This window comes from Montipora foliosa, chromosome 13, assembly GCF_036669935.1.
Source record: "Montipora foliosa isolate CH-2021 chromosome 13, ASM3666993v2, whole genome shotgun sequence".
In the NCBI taxonomy this organism is placed as follows: domain Eukaryota; kingdom Metazoa; phylum Cnidaria; class Anthozoa; order Scleractinia; family Acroporidae; genus Montipora; species Montipora foliosa.
The window spans coordinates 5,366,918-5,389,417 of NC_090881.1; the positions used below are offsets into that span (position 1 = coordinate 5,366,918).

At 41.4% G+C, this 22,500-nt stretch overlaps 1 protein-coding gene across 1 annotated transcript in view; it reads left to right on the forward strand.

Moving 5' to 3' along the window:
* The window catches only part of LOC137982138 (uncharacterized), a 211,591-nt gene that overhangs the window by 46,257 nt on the left and 142,834 nt on the right, over window positions 1-22,500 (forward strand). The window contains exons 6-8 of the mRNA XM_068829205.1: window positions 9,550-9,846; window positions 10,862-11,149; window positions 20,911-21,097. Coding sequence (XP_068685306.1) covers window positions 9,550-9,846; window positions 10,862-11,149; window positions 20,911-21,097 — 772 coding nt within the window. The remainder of the gene's footprint in view (window positions 1-9,549; window positions 9,847-10,861; window positions 11,150-20,910; window positions 21,098-22,500) is intronic.

A 22,500-nucleotide genomic window follows, 5' to 3' on the forward strand; every position in this document is an offset into this window, starting at 1 on the left:
TTCGTGAGCGTAAACTGGGTTACCTTTGGTACGGGTTTATCCTCCTAAAATGTATGTACTCATTTCCAAACATCCTAACAAGTTATCAGTCCGTAAACGAAACTCTGTTTCTTTTTAAAATAGCTTCTTGTTGTTGCAAGCCACCAGGTGAGCAGCAGCAATAATCCTGTGTTTGGTTGAGATCCCTGCGATCCTTGTGTGCTGTATGCCAGGAAAAATCTCGATTTCTGTCTGTATTTCTGTCTGTCCCGATGATTTCGGAGAAGGCAGTTTTTTGTTAAGACAAGTTGACCGTGTAATGCCAACTGCTAATAGATTTCCTAATCTTTTCACAAGGGGGTACCTGAAATCCATTAATTTCATGCCCGGTGATTGATGACTGACACACTTTCTTCGGAGTTGAAAGGATGCTAGAGATTTCCCCTTTTAGTAACTCGCCCTTTTAGAGATTCCCCCTTTTATCCTTTAGGTAATTTCCCCTTTTAGTAAACTCTCCTTTTAGAGATTCCCTATTTTAGTAAGTTCACCCTCTTAGAGGTGCCCCCTCTTGATTATTGGAGGTGCGGTGGCCTAACGGTTAGCTCGTTGTACTCCGGATCGAGCGGTCCGGGTTTTGAGCCCTGGCCGGGTCATTGTGTTGTGTTCTTGGGCAACACAATTTACTCTCACAGTGCCTCTCTTCACCCAGGTGTAATACACAACACGTAGTCTCCCTCCCTCGTCACGCAACGCTCCTCCCCACAAACGGTTGCTCACATTCGAACAACATCCCTTTCCGCCACTTCAACCAATCACCATTCGGGTTACAAAAGTCGAGAACTCTGTGCCCCAAAGTAATCTAACCAATCATATTGTTTGTTTCATCTTGGAGTTCAAAGCTTTCAAAATGGCGACCTTTGAAGAAGCGTTTGATGTTGTTAGTAATACATTTAGAATTCCTAGCTTAAATGCGCAGCAAAAAACTGGAATTAGGAAAATAGCTGAGGAAAAAAAGGATATATTTGTCAATCTTTGTAGTGGTTTCTCTTCAAGATGATCAGAGGCCTTTTTGAACTTGATCAGTCGTCGGTAGCACGCTTTACGAACTGACAACTCGCTGGTAGCTGAATAGCAGCTCACATTCACATCCAGACAGGAACTAATAATCGCCGGAAAATCCAAAGAACTTTTTCCAAAAATAGATTTTTTTTCTTTTTTCTGAACTGAAGTGGAACAAATAAAGCAACGATCACTTTGCACAACCTTCTTTGGCGTTTCCCCTATCAAGAAACTACGATCAAATCCAGAATTTGAAAACGCGCGGGAACAATGATGTTGATTAATATCTCCAGTGCTCCGATTGGTCACATAAGAAACAATGTCAGCGATCTCATCGGTGCAAAGACTACAAAGGGAAAGGAATGTTGTTCGAATGTAAGCAGCCGCTTGTGGGGAGGAGCGTTGCGTGACGAGACTAAAAACGGCTGCAAGGGAGACTACAAAACACGATGCATCCAAAAACGCAAAACACCTCACAAAAACCTTTTTAGGCCAAACATTTGATTGAAACAAAATCATATTTGCTATTAGAGGGAAGAAAAACCTTCCTATATCATTCCCTGCGTTCAAACAAGCAACACACTCCGTGTTAACAACTAAAGATGGTTTTTTACAGTGACGTCATCAAATTCTAAAATCAAAATCGCAAGGTCTTCGGAATTTTATTTATAGAAGGTTGAAGATGACCTAGAAATAAATATTGTTTTTCAAGTTTCCAGTTCCGTGATGTATTTCGTTTCAAAACTATAGCATTTTGAATTTCCGAATTTTTAAGATAAAACAGATAAATTCAGTCATTTTGTGACCCAGTTATTAGCGGTTAAATAGTTTGTTTTGAAACGAAACCAAAAAAAAAAAAAACAAAAAAAAAAAAAACAAAAAAAAAAAACAAAAAACTAAAAAAAACCTTAGCGATCGGTAAAAAGAAAGGCGACAAGCATTGGTGTCTAAGTACAAATCGATTACAGAGGGTATTTTTACAGTTTCGTTTTTAGCTGTAGGAAAGGTGCTAAGAATATTTTGGTAGTAGCCAAAACGCAGGGCCGGGGCCGGGGCCGGGGCCGGGGCCGGGGCCGGGGCCGGGGCCGGAGTCGGGGTCCGGGTCGGGGTCGGGGTGTCTTTTTTTTTTCAAAATTTTTTCGTTTCAATTTATGGAATACACGCTAACTGCCAGACAGAGTCCCATCGTAATATTCACTTCGTTAAAAAAAAAACCATCAGAATCCCAGTTCCACGATGATCGTCACGCAGTCATGCAACGTTCTTTTTGCTTTTTTGTTCGTGTTGTCAATGTTGTTGTCTGATTTACCACAAACGATTTGTAGTAAAGTCAGTCGCACAGGAACTTGCTAGCCAATTCTATTTGGACTTCAAGGGCTCGAATCCAATCTTACGAGAAAAAGCACAACCACACTTAGAACAATTTTGCGAAAACAAGCAACTGAGAACGTTTGCGTGACGACCATAGTGGAATTATGGCTGTTCTGCTTCGTTTTAATTGTATTGCGGAGAAGTTTTGTACGAAGTAAACATTAAGATGTGGTTTTAAAATGTGGAGCTGAGCGAGTCTTCAGTGTCTCTAGGCGATTCGCACCTACGTACGAGCCACTACTTTAAGGCAAGATCACGCCACTGAGGATCCTGTAGATCTTCAGATTTTTATTCGTACAAGCTGCTCGATCAATATGTCTTTGAACTAGTCGACTGAAAGGAAAATATTACAGAAGTAGATTAATGTTTTGGAATGCCGGCGATAGGCTAAAAGAAGAATGCAACTGATTTCTTGAATATATTACAATTTGGGTCTTCTAATCTACACGATCTTATGGTTTGATTTCTTCTAATGATTGCCTTTAACGTTCTTAATCGGAGGAAAGTGAAAAAGTAATTTGCGCGTTTGCAGTTTCGATTTAAATATTTCTGAATTTCTAATTAGTTGTCACCTTTCAACTCATGCAAACTTGCTGTGGTAAATAAAATTGCAAATATAGTTCCATACAATAAAACAATTAAGCGACATAACTTAACGCGCGAATCACTTGGTTTAACGTATTAAATTTCAGTTGGAAATTCTTTTCGAAAAGCAAACGATGTCTCCTTCGAAGCTTTTGTACGTTCCTTATATTTTTTGGGTAATTTCCAACATAGATGAAGGAAAGATGCCGAACATTAGAAAATAACAGTACGGGAGAATAACTACAAAAATTGAAACGAAAAAATTTTGAAAAAAAAAAAGACACCCCGGCCCCGACCCCGACCCCGGCCCCGACCCCGGCCCCGGCCCCGGCCCCGCGTTTTGGCTACTACCGAATATTTTTGCTGTCAAGAAAATTTAGATTTGATCCGAAGAATCCTCCTCGAGTTTGGATACTTTGGATTTATGATCCATTTTTGGATTTTGCCGAAAAAAACGCAAAATCCGTTTTTGGATTCAAGAATCCGTTTTCTGATTTTCCCAAAAAAACGCACTTTCAGAGAGTATTTTTTCAGTGCACTGTTTGATCTGTTAAAGGCGGATTTTCGTTTTCTCTTGCTTGTTCTCTAGTGATTCATTAATGCGGAAATCTCATTTCGAAATTTACTTCCTGACACCGATTGTAATTGAGAAGCGAAGAGAGGTCACTCAATGCAGGACTTCCTCCCCCCCCCCCCCCCCCCCACCCCATCTCTTGTAATGACTGGTTGTAATCCCGATTACAAGATATTTACTTAGAGACCACAAAAGACCAATTATCCAGAAACGACTTGATTGTTGGTCATTAATAATTTGTTACAAGATGATGCAGCAAAGATTGACACAGTGACAGCTATAAGAACGGATCACAGAGCAATAACCTTAAGCCAAGGCTACACGAGCGATTCTTTGCTCGCGCCGGTGATGCGATTTTTTTCAAATTTTGTCACGTCACTTGCGCGCGAGGGTGGCTACACTTGTGACATATTTTTGCAATAAATTGAAGGCCGTGGGAATCGCATACTTCAAGAAACTTAGACACTATAAACAGACATTCCTCTTTTAATTTCATTGGCTAAATACTCTTTAGTCGCATCGCAAGCACGGGCAAAAAGGTGCAGGGTGGGGTGGCTACACGGGCAACTATCTCTGTGAATTCAACTCTGGCGACTTTTTCTTGCGATTTTTTCACTTGTCGCGCCGGCGACGCGACAAAATTAGAAAAAAATCGCATCCCCAGCGCGACCAAAAAATCGCTCGTGTAGCCGCGGCTTTAGAAAGCGATCGTCTGGTACGAACAAGGGGGAAGAAACAACAAGTATTTCTTGAATTTAGAAAAGAGTGATAAGAAGAGAAGCTGCATAAGAAAACTTAGAACGAATGGAGAAGAGATTACTGCCCAGAAAGCTATTATGAATGAAATCTTCAGCTTTTATTCGAAACTTTACGACGAACTTTACGACGAACAGTCGGGAATACAAAGTGACTATTCAACATGTCCCTTTCTTGAAAACACCTCTTCATCTCCTAAGTTAATTGACTCAATGCGTGAAATGTGTGAGAGCCAGTAGTTAACGTATTCCGAATGTTTCCAGGTTTTGTCGTCCTTCAACAACAATAAAACTACTGGGAATGATGGGCTCACAAGACAATTTTACAAGTTCTTCTGGCCAGAAATCGGATCGTTTCTAGTTGAATCCTTGAATTATGCCTATCTTCACGGAGAATAATCAAATACGCAAAAACAAGCCGTAATAACTTTGATTGAGAAGAAGGACAAAGACAAGACATGGTTAAAAAAATGGAGACCAATTTCTCTAGTAAATGTTGATGAAAAACTTGGGTCAAAAGAGGTCGCTAAAAGGCTAGAGAAAGTCTTGCGTCATATTTTTCATTATGATAAGACGCAGTTCCCACGATAAGCGACATCGTGGGCTTTACAAAAATGCGAGACTGCCAAAGTATAATGACTGCAATAGATTTTGAGAAAGCCTTCGATTTTTGAGTTGGAATTTTTTTCTCAAATCGCTGGAATTTGTTGCCATTGGTGAATCCTTTTCAGCGTGTATTCAAACGTTTTATAAAAATATAACAAGATGCGTGATTAACAGTGGATTTTCTACCCCCTCTTTTAATCTTAAAAGGGATGTTCGCTAGGGTGACTCGCTCTCATCATCAATGTTCAAAGCAGTACTTGAATTATTGGCATTATTCATACATAATAACGATCAAATCAAGAACATTGCAGTGGACGGTAATGAAATTAAATTAGTCATATTTGCTGATGACATGGCATCATTTGTTAGGGACAAATTATAACATCGCAGCCCGCTTTTTGACACTCTACACGTTGTTTAGTACATACTCCGGACTGAAGGTTAATCACGACGAGACGGAAATTCTTTTACTCGGAAGTATGAAAGTAAGTAGCTTAGAGCAAGGATGCAGATGAAATAAGTAATTTTAGGGGTGAATTTTACCTTTAAACAGTCACTGTTTTTGCCCCCCAAAACCCGAGGAGGTAACCTAGTAGCCGCCGCGGAATAAGGAAAAATATGTAAATTTGCAGATGGTAGAGAGGAAAAAAATCTCGATTTGCTCGAACGAGCTTGCAGGCTGGTAAAGGTATTGCTCACCAAGTTCGCGAGGTGTTCTGGCTAACTTGAGTCATCGATATATCGAATGCTGTTCACCATAGCGATTGAAGTGAGTAGTTACGGTTAGTAGATTCCTTTTAGCATGAAAATGAAAAACTATAGTATCTGACAGAAAATCATATTACCTGGATCAGAAATCGATTTTTCAGCCACAAATCAGAAACAAGGACGAAGATTTCTCAGACACAAATCAGAAACATGGACGACAGACTCGGCCCACAAACTACTAGACGCAACCTCAGAAAGCAAAAGCCTAGTCTCAGTATTAACATTTTCATACATTCCTCTAGCATTTCACAGATAGTAATAATCAACGATCCTAGTATAAGAAACGAGTTTTGTTCCTATTTTATGGCATTTCAAGATATCGTGGTAAGAACCATATTGATCAAAAAGATGACGAAGAAATGTTGCCTTCTGGTCATTGAATGTTCCTGTTCTTGTTTTGCTATCATATTTTCAAGGTATTTTCCAAAATTATGTAAATTCCTTTCCAATTGATATCGTATCAAATAAACTTTGATGGATATTAAAAATAAATGCTGTTTGTTGTTGCCCATCCTTTCCTTGCATCTTTCACTTTCATTTACCTACCTAATTATATGTAAACATGATAATATGAAGACATCACAATGTGCAGCACATCTTAATTGGAAAACACATCAGCTGCCATCCGTATTATCTTAGGCGGGGGCAGATGTGGAGGAAACTATTACTAGTATAAACTAAATACCGTGGGATGCCATAGGCATACCACGGTATAAATCTGGGTGATTTTATTTTTCTTGGTTTTTTTTTTTTTTCATTGTAGTCCCAAATTTTCCCTATCCCGAAAAAGTGTATCATTTCTTCCTTCCCGCCCGTTCAGCCTTTAGATTTACAGTTTATAATTAATGCAAAGAATAAAAAAAAAAAAAGATTTTCTAGCTTATTCTCGGAGAGGATGAGGCATTAATTTGATGGAACAGGGTTAGGTGGAAGTTGCAGCCCGCAGATGGTAGTGTTTTCACAATCATTTAAATTTAAACAAAGTCGAAATCCTTTCCGCTGCGATGATTGACAGTAACCTCACGTCTGAAAGTACTTGATAAAGTGGACAGATGATTTTCTTTGAGAATGGTAAGCTTTAAAAGCAAGGAGAAATATTATCTCTAGATATTGCTTCGTTCATGTGTGTTCCACAATGAATATTACTGCATAATATTCCAATTGCGAAAAATTGCTTCTTGCGAAGCAGTTTCTTCAGTCGTTCCAAAACATTTTGTGAATCAGCCAAGTGTATTCAATTGGCCATTTTGCCAAACACTTTGTGAATTGAACCAGTGTGTTCAAGCGACCATTGTGCCTGGCATTTATCAATCGAACATGTGTGTTCATTTGGCCATTGTGTGTCAACACCCGCTAATAGAGAGCACTGTCTGGGAATTCCAACTGCATTCATCTTAATATAGGAATCAAAAACGTGAAAAGAACATTAGGAAAAAGCCATTAACAACCAAAAAAAATTACTGCAGAGGAAATTCCACAACACTCCAAAATCGCCGTAACAAATTACAGATGCGGGTATTAATAGCCCTTCGCGGTTGGATTCAGTCGTTTCAGTCCAAGGGGTCTTCGTTTTAGTCGAAGGAGTCTTCGTTAATTTAGTCCAAGGGGTCTTCGTTTTAGTCCAGGCGATCTTACTTTTAGTCGAAGGGGTCTTAGGTGTTAGGACTTTTTTTTAGGTCTTCTTTTTAGTAACATCCCTCTGCTCCCTGTGTAATTCACAGGCACCTAGGAGGCTAAATGTAAATTGAAAATGCTTAAAGAGAGAAAGAAAGAGGAAAAGTGAAATAATAATGCGATAATAAACTACTTCTTTAAGAAAATATTTGCAATTTTCTTCAAAAGGATTTTACGGATTATTGTCTACCGTGGGAGACTACGATACAATTTACAATACAATTTTTAAACTTATGTTGCGCAATTGCTGGTTTTCACTCACGTGATCAACAGCCATGTTTTTCAACGAAAACAAAAGGAAGCGTTTGCATAATAATAGAGTTAAATTCCCGGAGGATTTGGTCGGGGCACCAACATGGCCGCCTTTTCTTTGTTTAGGGCACCAACATGGCGGTCGTGACGTCATGTGAAAACCGAGAATTCTCAATAGCAGCAATTTTAAATTGTGCGTTACAATATTGATTACATTATTTAATTATGCAATAAACAAAGGTGTTTGAATAAATGATCATAAGAATGTAATATATTGCAACAAATAAATAATAATAATAATAATAATAATAATAATAATAATAATAATCAACAAGCCAAAAAGAATCACATTTAAAAGTGACGATTCATTAAAAAAAAGCTTTCAGATATAACAATGTCTTAACAGCTTTCTCGAAACAACCTAAAAAATTTTATGCTTTGTATGTGCTCCGGAAGGCTGTTCCACAGCTTAGTGGCTGCCACTTGAAAAAACAGCGGTCACCGAGTGTTGCTGATGGTCTCATGGAACTAAAAGTAAGAATAAAACTATTACTAGATCTTACATTAAATCTAACTCTTCTCCTTGCTTAAATAAGGTCACTTACATAAGACGGAGCGTGACCATGTATGGCTTTAATTTAAAAATGATTAGTAAAAGTTTAAAATGTATGCGTTGCATTACAGGCAGCCAGTGCAATGGTCTAAGTAGGAGCGTCACATGCGAAACCTTGCTCTCCTAAAAAATTAACCGCGCCGCAGCATTCTGGACGCGTTGCAGTTTTTTGCCAAATGTAGTTAGCTGCCCAATACAGCAAACTATTGGAATAATCTACTTTACTGGATATAAAAGCGAGGATAAGAGTTTCGGTGACTGCAATGCCGTGTAACGACCTGCATGTACATTACGTTGGATCAACACAAACAACGTTCACAAAGGCATTCTCTTCAAAATGGAACTACGGTCAGCCAAACTTATCATGATCAGCACTCAAGCTAGATAGCAGACGCAGACAGCTGTTTGGGGCTTGTTGGCCTGCGTCAGTGCGTCGGCTAAGACACAATGGCCTCAGTGACACTCCATCTATCTCTAGAATGACTAGCGACACATATGAGATGATCCAACGTAATGCATAGATCGTTACACGGCATTGCAGTCTTAATGATATGTGTTAAATGTTTATTATTTTACATTTATTAAGTTTCGTTATGAAGTGTCTGTTTGGATAATTGGCTTTTTAAAGAAAAAACGAGCAGTCAGACTTTGTCATAACCTTCGATCAGCTAAGAACGCCAGATTTCAGGTTAGCTTTATCGTCGCCATGGTAGCAGCTGCTGCTTGTAAACCGATGAGAAAATAAACTTTGGACATACGGCGCAAAGACGTTGTAGTGTCAAGGAAATCGAAGCTTGTCATGTATAAGAGGTTTTGATTTTAACAGGCAGGGTTTTCGGCAGTTTTGTAAAGTAGCAGACATATTACTGAAAACAAAGGACGTGACATTTTTGGCGGCGCACGACGTAACATAGTGGGGTCTGGGGGGATGCCCCCCTCTCCCACTAGAATTTTTTTTTTAGAATAGATCACTCAGAAACGCTGTTTCCAGTGTTTCTGGAACCCAAGAATCAGTTTCCCAGGCAAGACTGGCGTTCACTTAAATTCCCTTCAACATGTAAGTTTTAAAAAGTAAAACAAACCCCTCAAATATTGGCATCAAAGTACCGGACATGGAATATCGAATGGGAAACAACCAGACGAAACGTCCGGCCTCAAACGAAAACCCTAAACAGGTACACCCCAAAACAAAGAAAACACCGATGCAAGCCTCCTTAAGTTGAATCCATATTGACTTGATATAAATGGCGAACTTGTGAAGTCCTAGACAATTACTCATTCTTGGTTATTTTACATTTTTGTCATTATTAAAGCACCAGAGATTCATGGATGGAACGTCACTATTGTGAGCGTTTCAGAATCAAGTATAACTCTGCAGTGGCCCAAATTAAGCAGAGTGTCTGGGAACCAGGTGTCGGCTTACATTGCCGTAATCGAAGATACTGGTTGTGGTAAGGTACTAGCTGGAAAAATTATTTCCCCAAACCTCACACTCGCGGTGATAGATGGTCTAAACACAGAAAAAGAATATCAGGTCTATGTAGTTGCCAGGGATGTGATGGGACAGCCACACCGGAGTGCAAAATTCATAAATTCCACCATGGAAAGGGGTGAGTATTGTGGAGTTTAAAAATTCATTGAAAAGTCATTGAAAGTTCATTGAAAATTCATTGAAAACAACAACAACAATGGACAACACCTTTTAATTTTCAAAAATGCAAGGTTTTTCCGAATCGCTTATCATTAATTTTCAACGCTGGAACTCATGTTTTAGTAGTAATTATCAAAATCTAAAACAAGGGTTTTTCCTACTATGTTATACTGTTACTACGGTAACCAATCATGAGCAGAAAATTACTATTATTTGTTCACCAATGATTCAGCATCTATTTGATGGCACTTTTACAGTACCATGCACATAATACAGAATAGTAGTAGTCATCCACCAGAGTAAAAGTGCTTATAACAGGTGTTTTAATCTCCAGGCGGAACCTGCCCGCACGGATATGGAACGTTGATAACCATTTACATATTGAAACGAATGCTTTAAAGTGTATATGTTAAAAATTTTGTTCGGTACGTCGCTACTAAAGTTAAAGTTAAAGTTACTACGGCAACCAAATTAATTCGCAGACAGGCTTTGCATGCAGGATATTCATTAATTCTTCCAACTTTTGATGCCATAACATTAGTTCTTTCAGAGTTCCCCTGGCCCGTTCGCAGAGGGAAAAAAAAGTAAATAAAAAGCCTGGTCTGGATAGGGATAAAATTCGCAATTAGATAATGCATTTTTATTTTTCGTTACATGGCTAGTGTTTGTGGCCGATATAACGCACGCTGTGATTAGATAAGAACAGCTAAGTGCCAGGACATTATTCTCCCGTAATGCCCACGGGCCGATTATGGATTATGCAAATTATTATTATTATTTTTTTCTTTAGAACAGTTCTGTTAGGTATATAATAATAAACAACGTAATAACCTCCACCATTCGGTCGATGCAGCAAAATCCCAACCCTCGGCTTAGCCGTGTTAAGGCCTCAGTTTGAGATTTTGCTGTGACGGCCTCACTCTCGATTAAATAGTTAATAATATTTGGCGTCCCAATATCTTCCATATCTCTAGTACCTAGTGCAAGTCCTTACTTCTACGTTCAGTTCCACGGAAGTGACAGCATAAGAATTTTAATATCACCAATTTCGGAGCAATATCACAATGGCAAACTTCTTGGCTACACCATAATTTATCAAGATGCCTGTTTTCGAAGCTCAACTACCCGGGTTAACGTCAGTGTACTCACGACAACTTTTACCATAACTGGACTAAAGGCTGGAACAAGGTACTATATCAGTGTTGCCGCTTTTAATTCAAAAGGAACTGGACCATATCGACACCGAAGCGCGTATACCGCCGGTAAGTTTTTCTTCTCCCTATTTTTTTCCGTGACGTAATCTTCAACAAACTATCTTGACTCAGGATACTGATAAATTGGCTGCCATATCAAATCTTTTCGGTATTTGTTTAGCGTTTCTTAAATGCTTGCTCCAGAGCACGGTTGAGTCGTTCAAATCATTCTGCCTAAAATGAAACAACAGAAGCAACAACAACAAAGGCGCGCAATTGATACTGTTCTATATTTAGGAACATTAAAACTTTTCTGTCACAGGTTGAAATTAAATTCAGGTTTAAGTGATTTAAACCTAGGTCATTTTATTTGAAACTAGGGATGTAGTAAGAAAACTGAGGCCTGGATTTTTAAGGGGGTTAAAAAAGGAAGCAATAAATGAAACCATTCTTTTCTCTGCTTCTCCTTCCCTCCTTCCACCTCTCCCTCATTTACCTTTTCCTCCGTTGCTACTTAGAAGCTTTTCCACTTATTTTACCTCTCTTACCTCTCAAGCTTCATCTTGCCAATCCTAAGATTCGAACTTCGCACCATCGCACGTTTGTGATTACGTGTACTCTGTATTTACTGCTATGCCATTGGGTTAACAACTAAGTTTATGCTGTACATATTTTCAACCAAAGAGTTTAAGCTGTTTCCAAGCCTCAGCGGTAACTGCAATTTAGCACATGCGTAAATGACACCTTATCCTCCGTTATGGGTACCGATGGAACGGCCAGCGGCAGTGTTTGTGTGAACTCTGGGAGCTAAAGCGGTCTACCAAAATGTACAAATAGCAAAACAACATTATTTATATTTGGCGACTTTTATGAAGAAGCTGAAGGATGGCTAAATTTATCCGAAAAAGAGCGAAAATGCTCAGATTTCTCAAGTGTAACAAAAGCGAAAATTACCTACAAGGAATAAACTCTTGACCGTCAACAGTGACTACAAAAATGTTCTTCCGAAAAAGGAATTACCTAGAATGCTCTGAGAAGAACATTCAGCTAAAGTACCGTGCGAAAGCAAATTTACAGTCCCTCGAATCGATTCTAGATTCATGTCACCATGACAGAGACAAAACAGAGAAATTTGTACAAATGTCAGAAGTTGCCCAAACCCTAGAACGTCTTTTCTGGCACGGTAGTGGGATTCCCGATAAAGTTGAAATCTGGCAGTGGGAAAGAATTTGTGAGTTAAGTGGTGACCAATTCTGCCACAAACCGGGACAACGTAAACATGTTTGGGGTAAACCAAGGAATCCACTGATCGACTCAGGGTCTCCTTGAACCGACAATCATTTGAAGTTTAATTAAACACAAAAACTTGTAACATTGAAGGAGAAGAAGAAAAAGTCGAATCTATTAGCAGTACAGAAGTTTAACCTAGCACAGCAGTTGACCTCCAGGCCAAAGTCAAGAAACGCTGCAAACGGGTGAGGCTAAATCGCGTAGGTAAATGGGTCGTGGGTCGTGTTTGTTTGAAGATAAAAAAAAAGATCTATATTAGCTCCCTCAGTGCTCGGTCCAAATTTGTCTTAGGTCTTAGGTCTTGTCTGTTTCGAGAATTTCCAGTCGTTGATAAAAGAAAGGGTTAGGGTTAGGGTTAGGTTAGGGTTAGGGACCAAAGACCCACGACCCACAACAAACGACCAACTACCCAAGACCCACGACCACCGACCCACTACCCACCCACCCACGCCGATTAGACACTCTCCTGCAAACAGAGAGCAACAGTGAAAGAAGCTGAAAAACAAATTGATGAAAGGGTGACAATATCAGTCAAGAAATTTAAAAAAGAAATACAAGAAAAAATATACACATCACTACCAGAATATAAAATTAAAAATAAATAAATAAATAAATGTAAAAATCAAAATTAAAATTAAACACGAAAGGTCCAACAAGCAGAGGTTTGAAATTCAGGATTATATGGCGCTCAAATTAATAAAGAGAACAAGAAAAGCCCCTTCATCCAAATTGAAAGAAAACATGGCTTCAATAATACTATGCTCAAATAATCACAAAGTTTGGTTTTATCACTATATACATCTCCACAAAGAGAAATGAGCAACAAACAGTTTATTTGATCGTTTAAAATAAATGACACTTACAAGAACCTGCAAAATGCTTCCTGAACAGTAGAAAAAAATCATTTTTCCAACCGGTTAGTGTAAAACGAGGGGGACATTGGGGTTTACGGTATTGCGATATTGACCTTTCTTTCATGCGGTATTTCGGTAATTTAAATTTTTATGTACGGTATCGCGGTATCATCTAGCCCGGAGGTATGCGGTTTTTCATCATTTTGTCTTAGCCGGGGGTGGCAGTGGGGATAAGCTCCCACTGCCAATAAAATGATCCCAATGGCGTGCGCCTTAAATACCCCCTGACAACTAAGTCCAGCTCCTGGCGTGCTCGTCGTGGAACTGCTTTTACTGACAGGAGAAGGGGTAAAAGGCGGGTCCCTGGCGCCTTTAAACCAGTTGCTTCGGGTAGGTGGAGCTCGTCAGTCCAGGAAAGCAGTCCATCTCGTGGAAGTCAACCCTGATTCCAAACCCCCGCTGCCTTGCGGCCATATCCATTAATGGAAAAGGCTTCAGGAGTAAACCTCGGGGAAAATTCCGGTAGGGGGGCCCCTAAGACAGTTCGTCGTTGTGTACAACCTCCTCCTGGCAGCTCCTGCGACGGCGCTGGTCTCAAACTGTAGCGACCCAGTCGTTCCTTTGGCCCCATCAGTGATGTGGAGAGGGGAGGGGGCGGGACACGCTGCATGGGCAACAACCTGTCCTCCATATTACACCGCTTAGGCTTGCATCCGACCACACCACACATCTACACTACATCATACCTGGAGAGGACACTCCAGCATCGCCCACGGCGTCGACACAACACAGGGAACCACAGTTACCGGTTATAAGCCAGCGCCCGATTGGCGTAGAGCGTAGCGCCAGGGGTCGTTCTCGCCGGTGGGAGGGATTTTATAATTTCATTGGACAGCTACCGCCCGCCTTAAGCTGGGCAGCCCCCAGCCAATAAGGTGTTGTCCCGCCACGGTCTGCCTTGTTCATTGGGTGTATGGAGATTAGGAGAAATCCGACAGGCTGTTCGCAACCTCCCCACCAGGCAACAAAACATCTCGACGAAAGAGACCAGCTCTAAAACTGGGCAGTTGGAATGTCCGGACAATGTTGACCGGCCTTTCTGAAAACCTTCAGGACATCAGCGACTCCAGAAAAACAGCCGTCATAAACGACGAGCTCAAGAGACTGAATGTAGACATCGCCACCCTTCAGGAAACGTGGCTAGCAGACTCAGGCTCACTGCAGGAGAAAGATTACACGTTCTATTGGCAGGGGAAAAGCTCCAACGAACCACGAGTACACGGAGTGGACTTCGCAGTGAGAAACACCTTGGTGAGTATGGTGGAGCCAGGCAGCAACGGCTCAGAGCGACTCCTCAAACTCCACCCGAACACCACTGCAGGCCCCATCACCCTCGTCAGCGTGTACGCCCCAACGCTGTCCTCAACACCCGACGCTAAGGACGAGCTCTACGAGAACCTGGCAGCCATCATCAGCAGTATCCCCAGCAGGGAACAGTTGGTCCTCCTGGGCGACTTTAACGCTAGACTGGGTGCCGATCACAACTCGTGGCCTTCCTGCCTTGGACAGTTTGGAGTGGGCAGGATGAACGACAATGGCCAGCGACTACTCGAGCTGTGCACTAATTACAACCTGTGCATCGCCAGCTCTTTCTTCAAGACCATGCCCCAGCACAAGGTATTCTGGGGACACCCACGCTCAAAGCACTGGCACCAGCTAGACCATTTCCTGGTCAGACGCTCCGCCATCAAGAACGTCCTCCACGCACGCTCTTACCACAGTGCAGACTGCGACATAGACCATTCCTTGGTATGTTGCAAGATCAGGATGCAGCCAAAGAGGTTCCATCGCAGCAAGAAGCAAGGGAACCCTCGCATCGACACCAGCAAGATGTGCCAGCCAGACCTTGTGGAGAAAATTGCAGACAGCCTTGAGAGAGAGCTGGCGGCCTCGCAATCTGGAAACTATTCCACAGAGAAGTGGGAGACCCTATGGGACACAATGCACTGCACCGCCCTGGTCACCTTCGGGAGGAGGACCTCGAAGACTCACGACTGGTTTGAAGCCAAGTCTGCCGAGATGACTCCCGTCATTACTGCCAAGCCCGCTGGTCTTGCAGATACAAGCGGTCACCCAGCGAACAGAACCTGCAGATTCTAAGGGCTGCGAGGAGCAAGGCTCAACAGACAGCCAGGCGCTGTGCCAACGAGTACTGGAGTGAAGTCATCCAGACAGCAGCCATAACAGGAAACATCCGAGGGTTGTTCGATGGTATAAAAAAGGCTCTGGGACCAGCACAGAACAAGACAGCTCCCCTCAAATCCTCCACTGGGGAAGTAAAAGGGCAGCAGATGGAGAGATGGGTGGAACATTACGCCAATCTCAACTCCAAGCAGAACATCGTCTCACCTGCAGCCCTCGATACCATCGAATCCCTGCCCACCATGGAAGAACTTAACACCGAGCAAACTGTAGAGGAGCTGATTAAGGCCATTGACAGCCTGGCCGCCTGCAAAGCCCCGGGCAGCGACGGGATTCCTCCCGATCTGATCAAGCACTGCAAGACCACCCTACTGCTCCCACTGCATGAGGTCCTCTGCCAGAGTGGCAAGAAGGGGCCGTACCACAGGACATGAGGGACGCCAAGATTGTCACCCTCTACAAGAACAAAGGAGAACGAGGTCACTGTAATAACTACAGAGGCATCTCGCTACTCATCCTTTATACTAATGCCTTAGATGATAAAAGACCTCAGTTTGCGGATTTCATCACCCTTGTACATGATAAAATCGACATAGAAAAATATATTGCAATCATGACGAATAATTCTTCTGCTTTTGTCAAAAAGTGGGCCAAATTTCTCACTTGAGTAAATTTCTGGATACATTTAGTTAGTCAGTAAGTCAGTTCCTGTAGTTAGTAATTACATTGCATGTCGTGCCTGTATGAGTAACTTTATTGTATTTTATGCGGCCCGTAATTTATATTAGTATTAGTATGGTAAACCGCACAAATATTGCATTGTAAACAGTGTTAATATCATGTTTTAAGTAGTGATTAGATTGCGATAAGCCCAGCACTCTGTCGGGTAGTATTAGTATTGTTAATAGAGTAAGTAGTATGTAGTGTTAGTAATGTAATGCAGTAAGTAAGAAATAAAAAAAAAAATAATAATAATAATAATAATAATAAAAAAATCTCGCTACTCAACATAGTAGGCAAAGTCTTCGCCCGCGTCATCTTGGTGCGTCTGCAGAAAATTGCCGAACGTGCCTACCCGGAGTCACAGTGCGGCTTCCTTGCTGCAAGATCAACGGTAGACATGATCTTCTCCCTCCGCCAACTCCAGGAGAAGTGCAGAGAACAGCAGATACGACCTCGTCAGCAGAGAAGACGTCTTCAAGATCCTGCCTAAGATCGGCTGCCCGCCAAAACTCCAGAGCATGATCGAGTCCTTCCACACCGACATGCAAGGCACCGTGCAGTTCAACGGCAGCACCTCTGAGCCCTTCAGCATCCGCAGCGGAGTCAAACAAGGTTGCGTCCTTGCCCCCACACTTTTCGGGATCTTTTTCGCGCTGCTGCTGAAACACGCCTTCGGCACCTCAACAGAAGGCATCTACCTGCGTTCTCGATCAGATGGCAGGCTGTTCAACCTCGCCCGCCTCAGAGCCCAGACCAAAGTACGCGAGGCGCTCATCAGAGACATGCTGTTTGTTGACGATGCGGCAGTAGCGACCCACACACAGCGTGAACTTCACTCCCTGATGGACCAATTCTCCCAGGCCTGCAAGGATTTTGGGTTGACAATCAGTGTAAAGAAGACCAATGTACTGGGACAGGGTACCGAGGCACCACCAGTCATCACCATCGACGACTACGAACTTGACGTGGTCCATCAATGCACGCACCTCGGCTCAACCATCACCGACAACCTCTCCCTGGACGCAGAGCTCGACAAGAGAATTGGGAAGGCAGCCACAACTCTTGCTTGCCTCACGCCCCGCGTGTGGACAAACCCCAAGCTGACGGAGAAGACCAAGATGGCAGTGTATAACGTCTGCGCTATCAGCACACTGCTATACGGCAGCGAGTCATGGACAACATACGCCAGGCAAGAGAGGCGTCTGAACACCTTCCACCTGCGAAACCTCCGAGGCATCCTTGGGATATCCTGGCAGGACAAAGTGACCAACACAGAGGTCCTGTCTCGAGCCGGCCTAAGCAGCATGTTCACCCTGCTAAGACAGCGTTAGCTACGATGGCTAGGCCACGTTCACCGCATGCAGGATGGTCGCATCCCCAAAGACTTCCTTTATGGAGAGCTAGAGCCACTGGACGGCCTTAACTGCGTTACTGCGACGTGGTCAAGAGAGACATGAAGGGCACCAACATGAACACAGAGTCCTGGGTCAGCCTGGCCGACGATCGCTCAAAGTGGACTGACTCGGCATCTCAAAGCAAGGGAGGAGAAGCTGATGAACGGTGCCGCAGAGAAACGAGCCAGCAGAAAGGAGTGCATCAACTCCGACAGACCAGTAGCAACACATAGAAGTGACCTATGCAAGAAAACCATTTTAGAGAACAACTGATGCTTTATGCACCATGGAGAAACGAAGGCACAGATTTGATCAAAGAATGTCAGACTTACCAAGAACGTTTTGAACAGGTTAAGGATGAAGTTCTCTACAACAGACACCAATACGAGTACCATTCAGAAATGCTAGATAAAGCAATGGATGATATAAATAATGCTGAATATGACAACTTTGATAATATTGCTCCAAATGCTGAGCATATCAATAAGCAGGACAGTGCTTTGCAGAGAAAACCTAGTGAATTATTTAGTTGCTTTGATCCTGGAAATAACAAGCAGCACAAACAGTATGATTTGCTTGATGATATAGGTATTTTTCCCAGAAATAATGATGATGAGAAACTTCGTTTAAAGCGCATGTCTACTGATGATTATTATGCACTTGTTCGCTCTTTAAATGAAAAACAAAGACAATTTTTTTATCATGTGTTACATTCAATCAAAACTAAAGACGACCCTATCAGATTATTCCTAAGTGGAGGTGCTAGTGTTGGCAAAAGTACTGTCACCAATGCATTGTATGAAGCACTAATAAGATATCTGAATAGTATTAAAGGTGAAAATCCAGATAATGGTCACTCCCACATAGGTCTCCACAGCCACAAGAGACGCTGCTAGACAGACGACTAGGATGCTACCAATGGTCAACCCCGACCGACGGAGGCCTACCATTAATTCTGTAAAAGAAGGTCCTTCACGGTAATGTGGTACCGTTCATTTGCCGTCTCATGTTTCATAGACCTCATACAGGTCAATACACTATGCAAAACAAAACACAGTAACGTTCAGTAAGTTATAAAAGTCAAGAAGTAAGCTGTAAATCTATAAAGTATATGAAGGTCGATTAAGGATTTGCCATAATGGTAAATGATTACACAATTTCTGACAGTCAATCTACAATGTGATCGTTATTGCATCCAATGACAATGAGCCGTTTCCGTTGAGTTACCTGACCCGACTTTTCGATCTGTAAACCGTTAATTCGAGGTCCTCAAGGTCTTCTCACGTTTTCTGGTCTTTTCTCGGAATTGCTGAGGCTGCTCCAGATGACAAGGTCATTATTGACTGTGCGGCTTTTTTATTATTTTTTTTAATGAAAAAAGCAAGCAGGGGGAACAGTATCGGAAGAATAATAAGTTTCGATGCGCTAGTGCGAAAGGCGGAAAACGCCTTGTGAAGTTCCGAGAGACAGTTTGGTCAGTTTGTTTCATTTGTTATGCAGCGTGTACGATAACTTGACGACCCTGAACAGATTACCCTCAGAAGTCTCAGAATAGTCCCACATTTAGTTATGAAAACTCGTACTAGCTGAGCGCGTGGGAGGTTCTTTTCGTTTTCGGGCACGCAAGGTAAAATATATGGTAGTTTATAACTGTTGGGGCGACTTCCTCTATAACAGTTAATATCAAGCTCAAAATGGTTTATAATGTCCATAATGGCGCTGACTTTGTCGAGGGTGGCTAGTAAAGGTCTTAAAGGGAGGCTAACATAAAATAAATTGGTCCTTTCACAATTCACAGGCGATAAAATGGGCCTTTGACGTTTCACAAAGAGAAGAAGACATTTTTGACACGAATTTACGCAATTTATGATTTTACGGTTGCTTTGTTGTGACATCCTTGGAAAATCCTCAAGGTAATAGTGACGAGGAAATTGAGGAAACTGCTGACGAAAGTGCGCCAATGCTTCAAGGGGCAATCGGAAGTTCAGCAAACTTCCTCCTTGGTGCACGATCTCGAGTTATTCGTTTCAATAATCGTTTATTGTACTGAAACATAACGGAAAACTAGGAAACCGGCTTAAAGTAAGAGGATTTTTATTCATTATAAGACCTCACACTTCACTCCACGCTTTTTGTTTTGCATTCACCTACCAGAAGGTTGAACGAATGCAGTTTTTTTTTCGTGAAAAATAGCAAACAAGTTGTGAAAAACTTCACGGCCGAACTACCAAAATAACCAAAATACAGTGAGATATGTATACGTGCTTGCGATGAATAAACACGCTACATGGATGCAACTTAAAGTTAGCGTGACCAATTATAAAGGAATCGAAATGCGGTATTGGTATTGCGTCGATTTTCGACACGGTATTTAGGTATTGGGTACCCCCCCAATGCATTCCCACGTTTTCGGTATCCCCGCACCCAAAACGCTAGTGATATGTACCGAAGATGCCCAAAACACTGATTGCTTTAATGTGGCTTTGAAGGCTTTGAAGGCGAGGAGCAGGGTTCGGCTGAATAGTGTAGAGATATGTGATAATTTTTTAGTCGGACAGTTTTACCGGGCTTACTGCACCGAAAGAAACCCACTGGCAATAAAACAAATTCGCTCAAAAAAGGAGAGAAACCGGAACTCGCAACCTTATGATATCGCTGTTAAACAACACTTCAAACGTTTGCTTAGCTGTCAACCAAAACTTTATTCAGTTCAGAAATGCCACAAACACCGATGGTGATAGAAACCGAAACGAAAGAAAACAAAGAACAAAACCTGAACAACGAACTACATTTAGGTTTGTATTAAATTAGGCATGACATTTGAAGCCTGAACTTAACCCCGAGACTGTTACATGATATGATCATGCGGGTATGTTCTCACATAGGGGATACTAGACTCTACCCAAAGGCATATTGCAACATTGTATAGTCATAAATATAGTATATAGCTATAATATATATGCAAAAATATCTTTATTTTCTACATTTGTATGTGCATTTCAAATTGGCGCAGACTATCGGTTAATTGAAAAAAAATTGCCGATAATTTTCGTGCATCTGGCCTGACATTTGAGGGTGTTGAAGATCATACACTTCGGTCAACTGCAAGAAATTGACAACCGGTCATGTCCACTTCAGAAATTATTTCTTTGAAAGCACATAACAAACAAATTGCAATGTGGGGCCATCATATGGCCTTAGGTAAGAAATGTTCGCGGATAGAAACAATGAATGATGCAATCGTATCTCAGGTTAACAACAACACTGACAAACGATAAAGTTCATTGCATTTGCCAAGCGTCAGTCTGCTCTTTATCACTTCACGTTTGGACTTGGCTTGTGTTACAACTTTTTTTTTTCCTTTCAGTTTGTGAAGGACGCAAGATCTTGATCGAAGGAAACGGTACTCTGCACAGTCATAATAATCCATGCTACTACCGCAGTGTATTATCAAACTGCAACTGGACCATTGAACCGCAGTTAAGCTCCAAGCCCACCAAGACGATATGGATAAAATTCAATGCCTTTTCTCTAAATTCAGACTCTCGTTGTAGGTGAGGTGCTCAATATTTTTGTTATTGTAAGAAATTTTATCCAGGTAAGAGCGGGTTACAGTTTTCGAATACGATCGCTTATCTATATCAGTGGCATCCAACGTCAATTTTCGGAAAATATCTGTTCAGAAGACGATTTGAGATCTAGAATTTTCGGAACATTTGTTGTAAAATTTCTTGCTTGCCTGCCTGTCCTAGGATTTTCAAACATCTAAAAAATGGTATAATTGCCCATTTTAAACGGATTTTTACCCTAAAAAGGTCTTTTAGAATTTTCGGGAGCCCTTTTTCTAGTTGAAATTTTCGAAAAACTAAGTTTTGACTTCTATAATTTTCGGATCACTATAGTTTCAGCTAGGAAATCCAAACAGATGAAAACTTTTTAGGGGATAAAATTATGCCTATATCTATCATTTAAATACCAAAATACGTTTAACAATGCTATGTATAAGTGGTTTTGAACTATATTCTCGTTGGGTGCCAGTGCTATATCACGAGAGTTGGCCTGAAAAGAGAGCAAAGGACGAAAATGAAACTCACGATTGTTGGGTTCTTCTGCAATTAATATTGGGACTAGCTGGCAAGCAGGAGGGTCCCAAAAGCCTTTAATGGTTACATTCTTCTACTTTATTCTTTCTTCGTCTGCATCATTTAATGACTTAGTACTTGACAGTACACTCTTAGTACGCACTTACTATCCACTGACACTAAGCTTAACTATTGACAACTTAAATTCCGTGAGAGTAGCCATATTTGGTTTTGTTGACAGCGGGAACATGTGCAGCCTAGCCTTGACCGTGAAACATCTGTGGCCTATAACCTTGACCGTGGGAACGTAGGCAAACACTTAAACGTAAATAGTCAAAAACATTGACCAATAAGAGACCTCCAGCTTAGACGACTAAGCATACTTCGAAATATACGACAATAACATCAACAACAAAGATGCATTTTGATGCCTCTCCCTGGCAACTGAAAATCTTCAAGTAGTTACCGTCAATTACCAGGATAACTGTTTTTTTGGTCATTTTGATGTCCAGATGTTTCAGTAACTTCAGCTAATTGATCGTTAGAGTTAGACTCACAGTAAAATCTTCCCAGAAATGATTGATCTTTTCGACATCTGAAGCCACGAACGGATACACGACGTACTAAATACAAATTGACATTGACCTAGCCCATAATAAATTAGAAATACTGACTTACTACTTTCAAGAACCAGAGAAAACACCCATCGACTGAAAAACAGGTTTTTATCTTTTTATTTGACTCATGATTACAGATAATTATTTCCGTTCAGGTTGGGAAAACGATAATTAGGGGCCTTTGTATTTGACTAGGAGTAAGAGATTAAGGACGAATACGACTTTTAATTCTACTTCGAGTGCTTAACATAATCACTT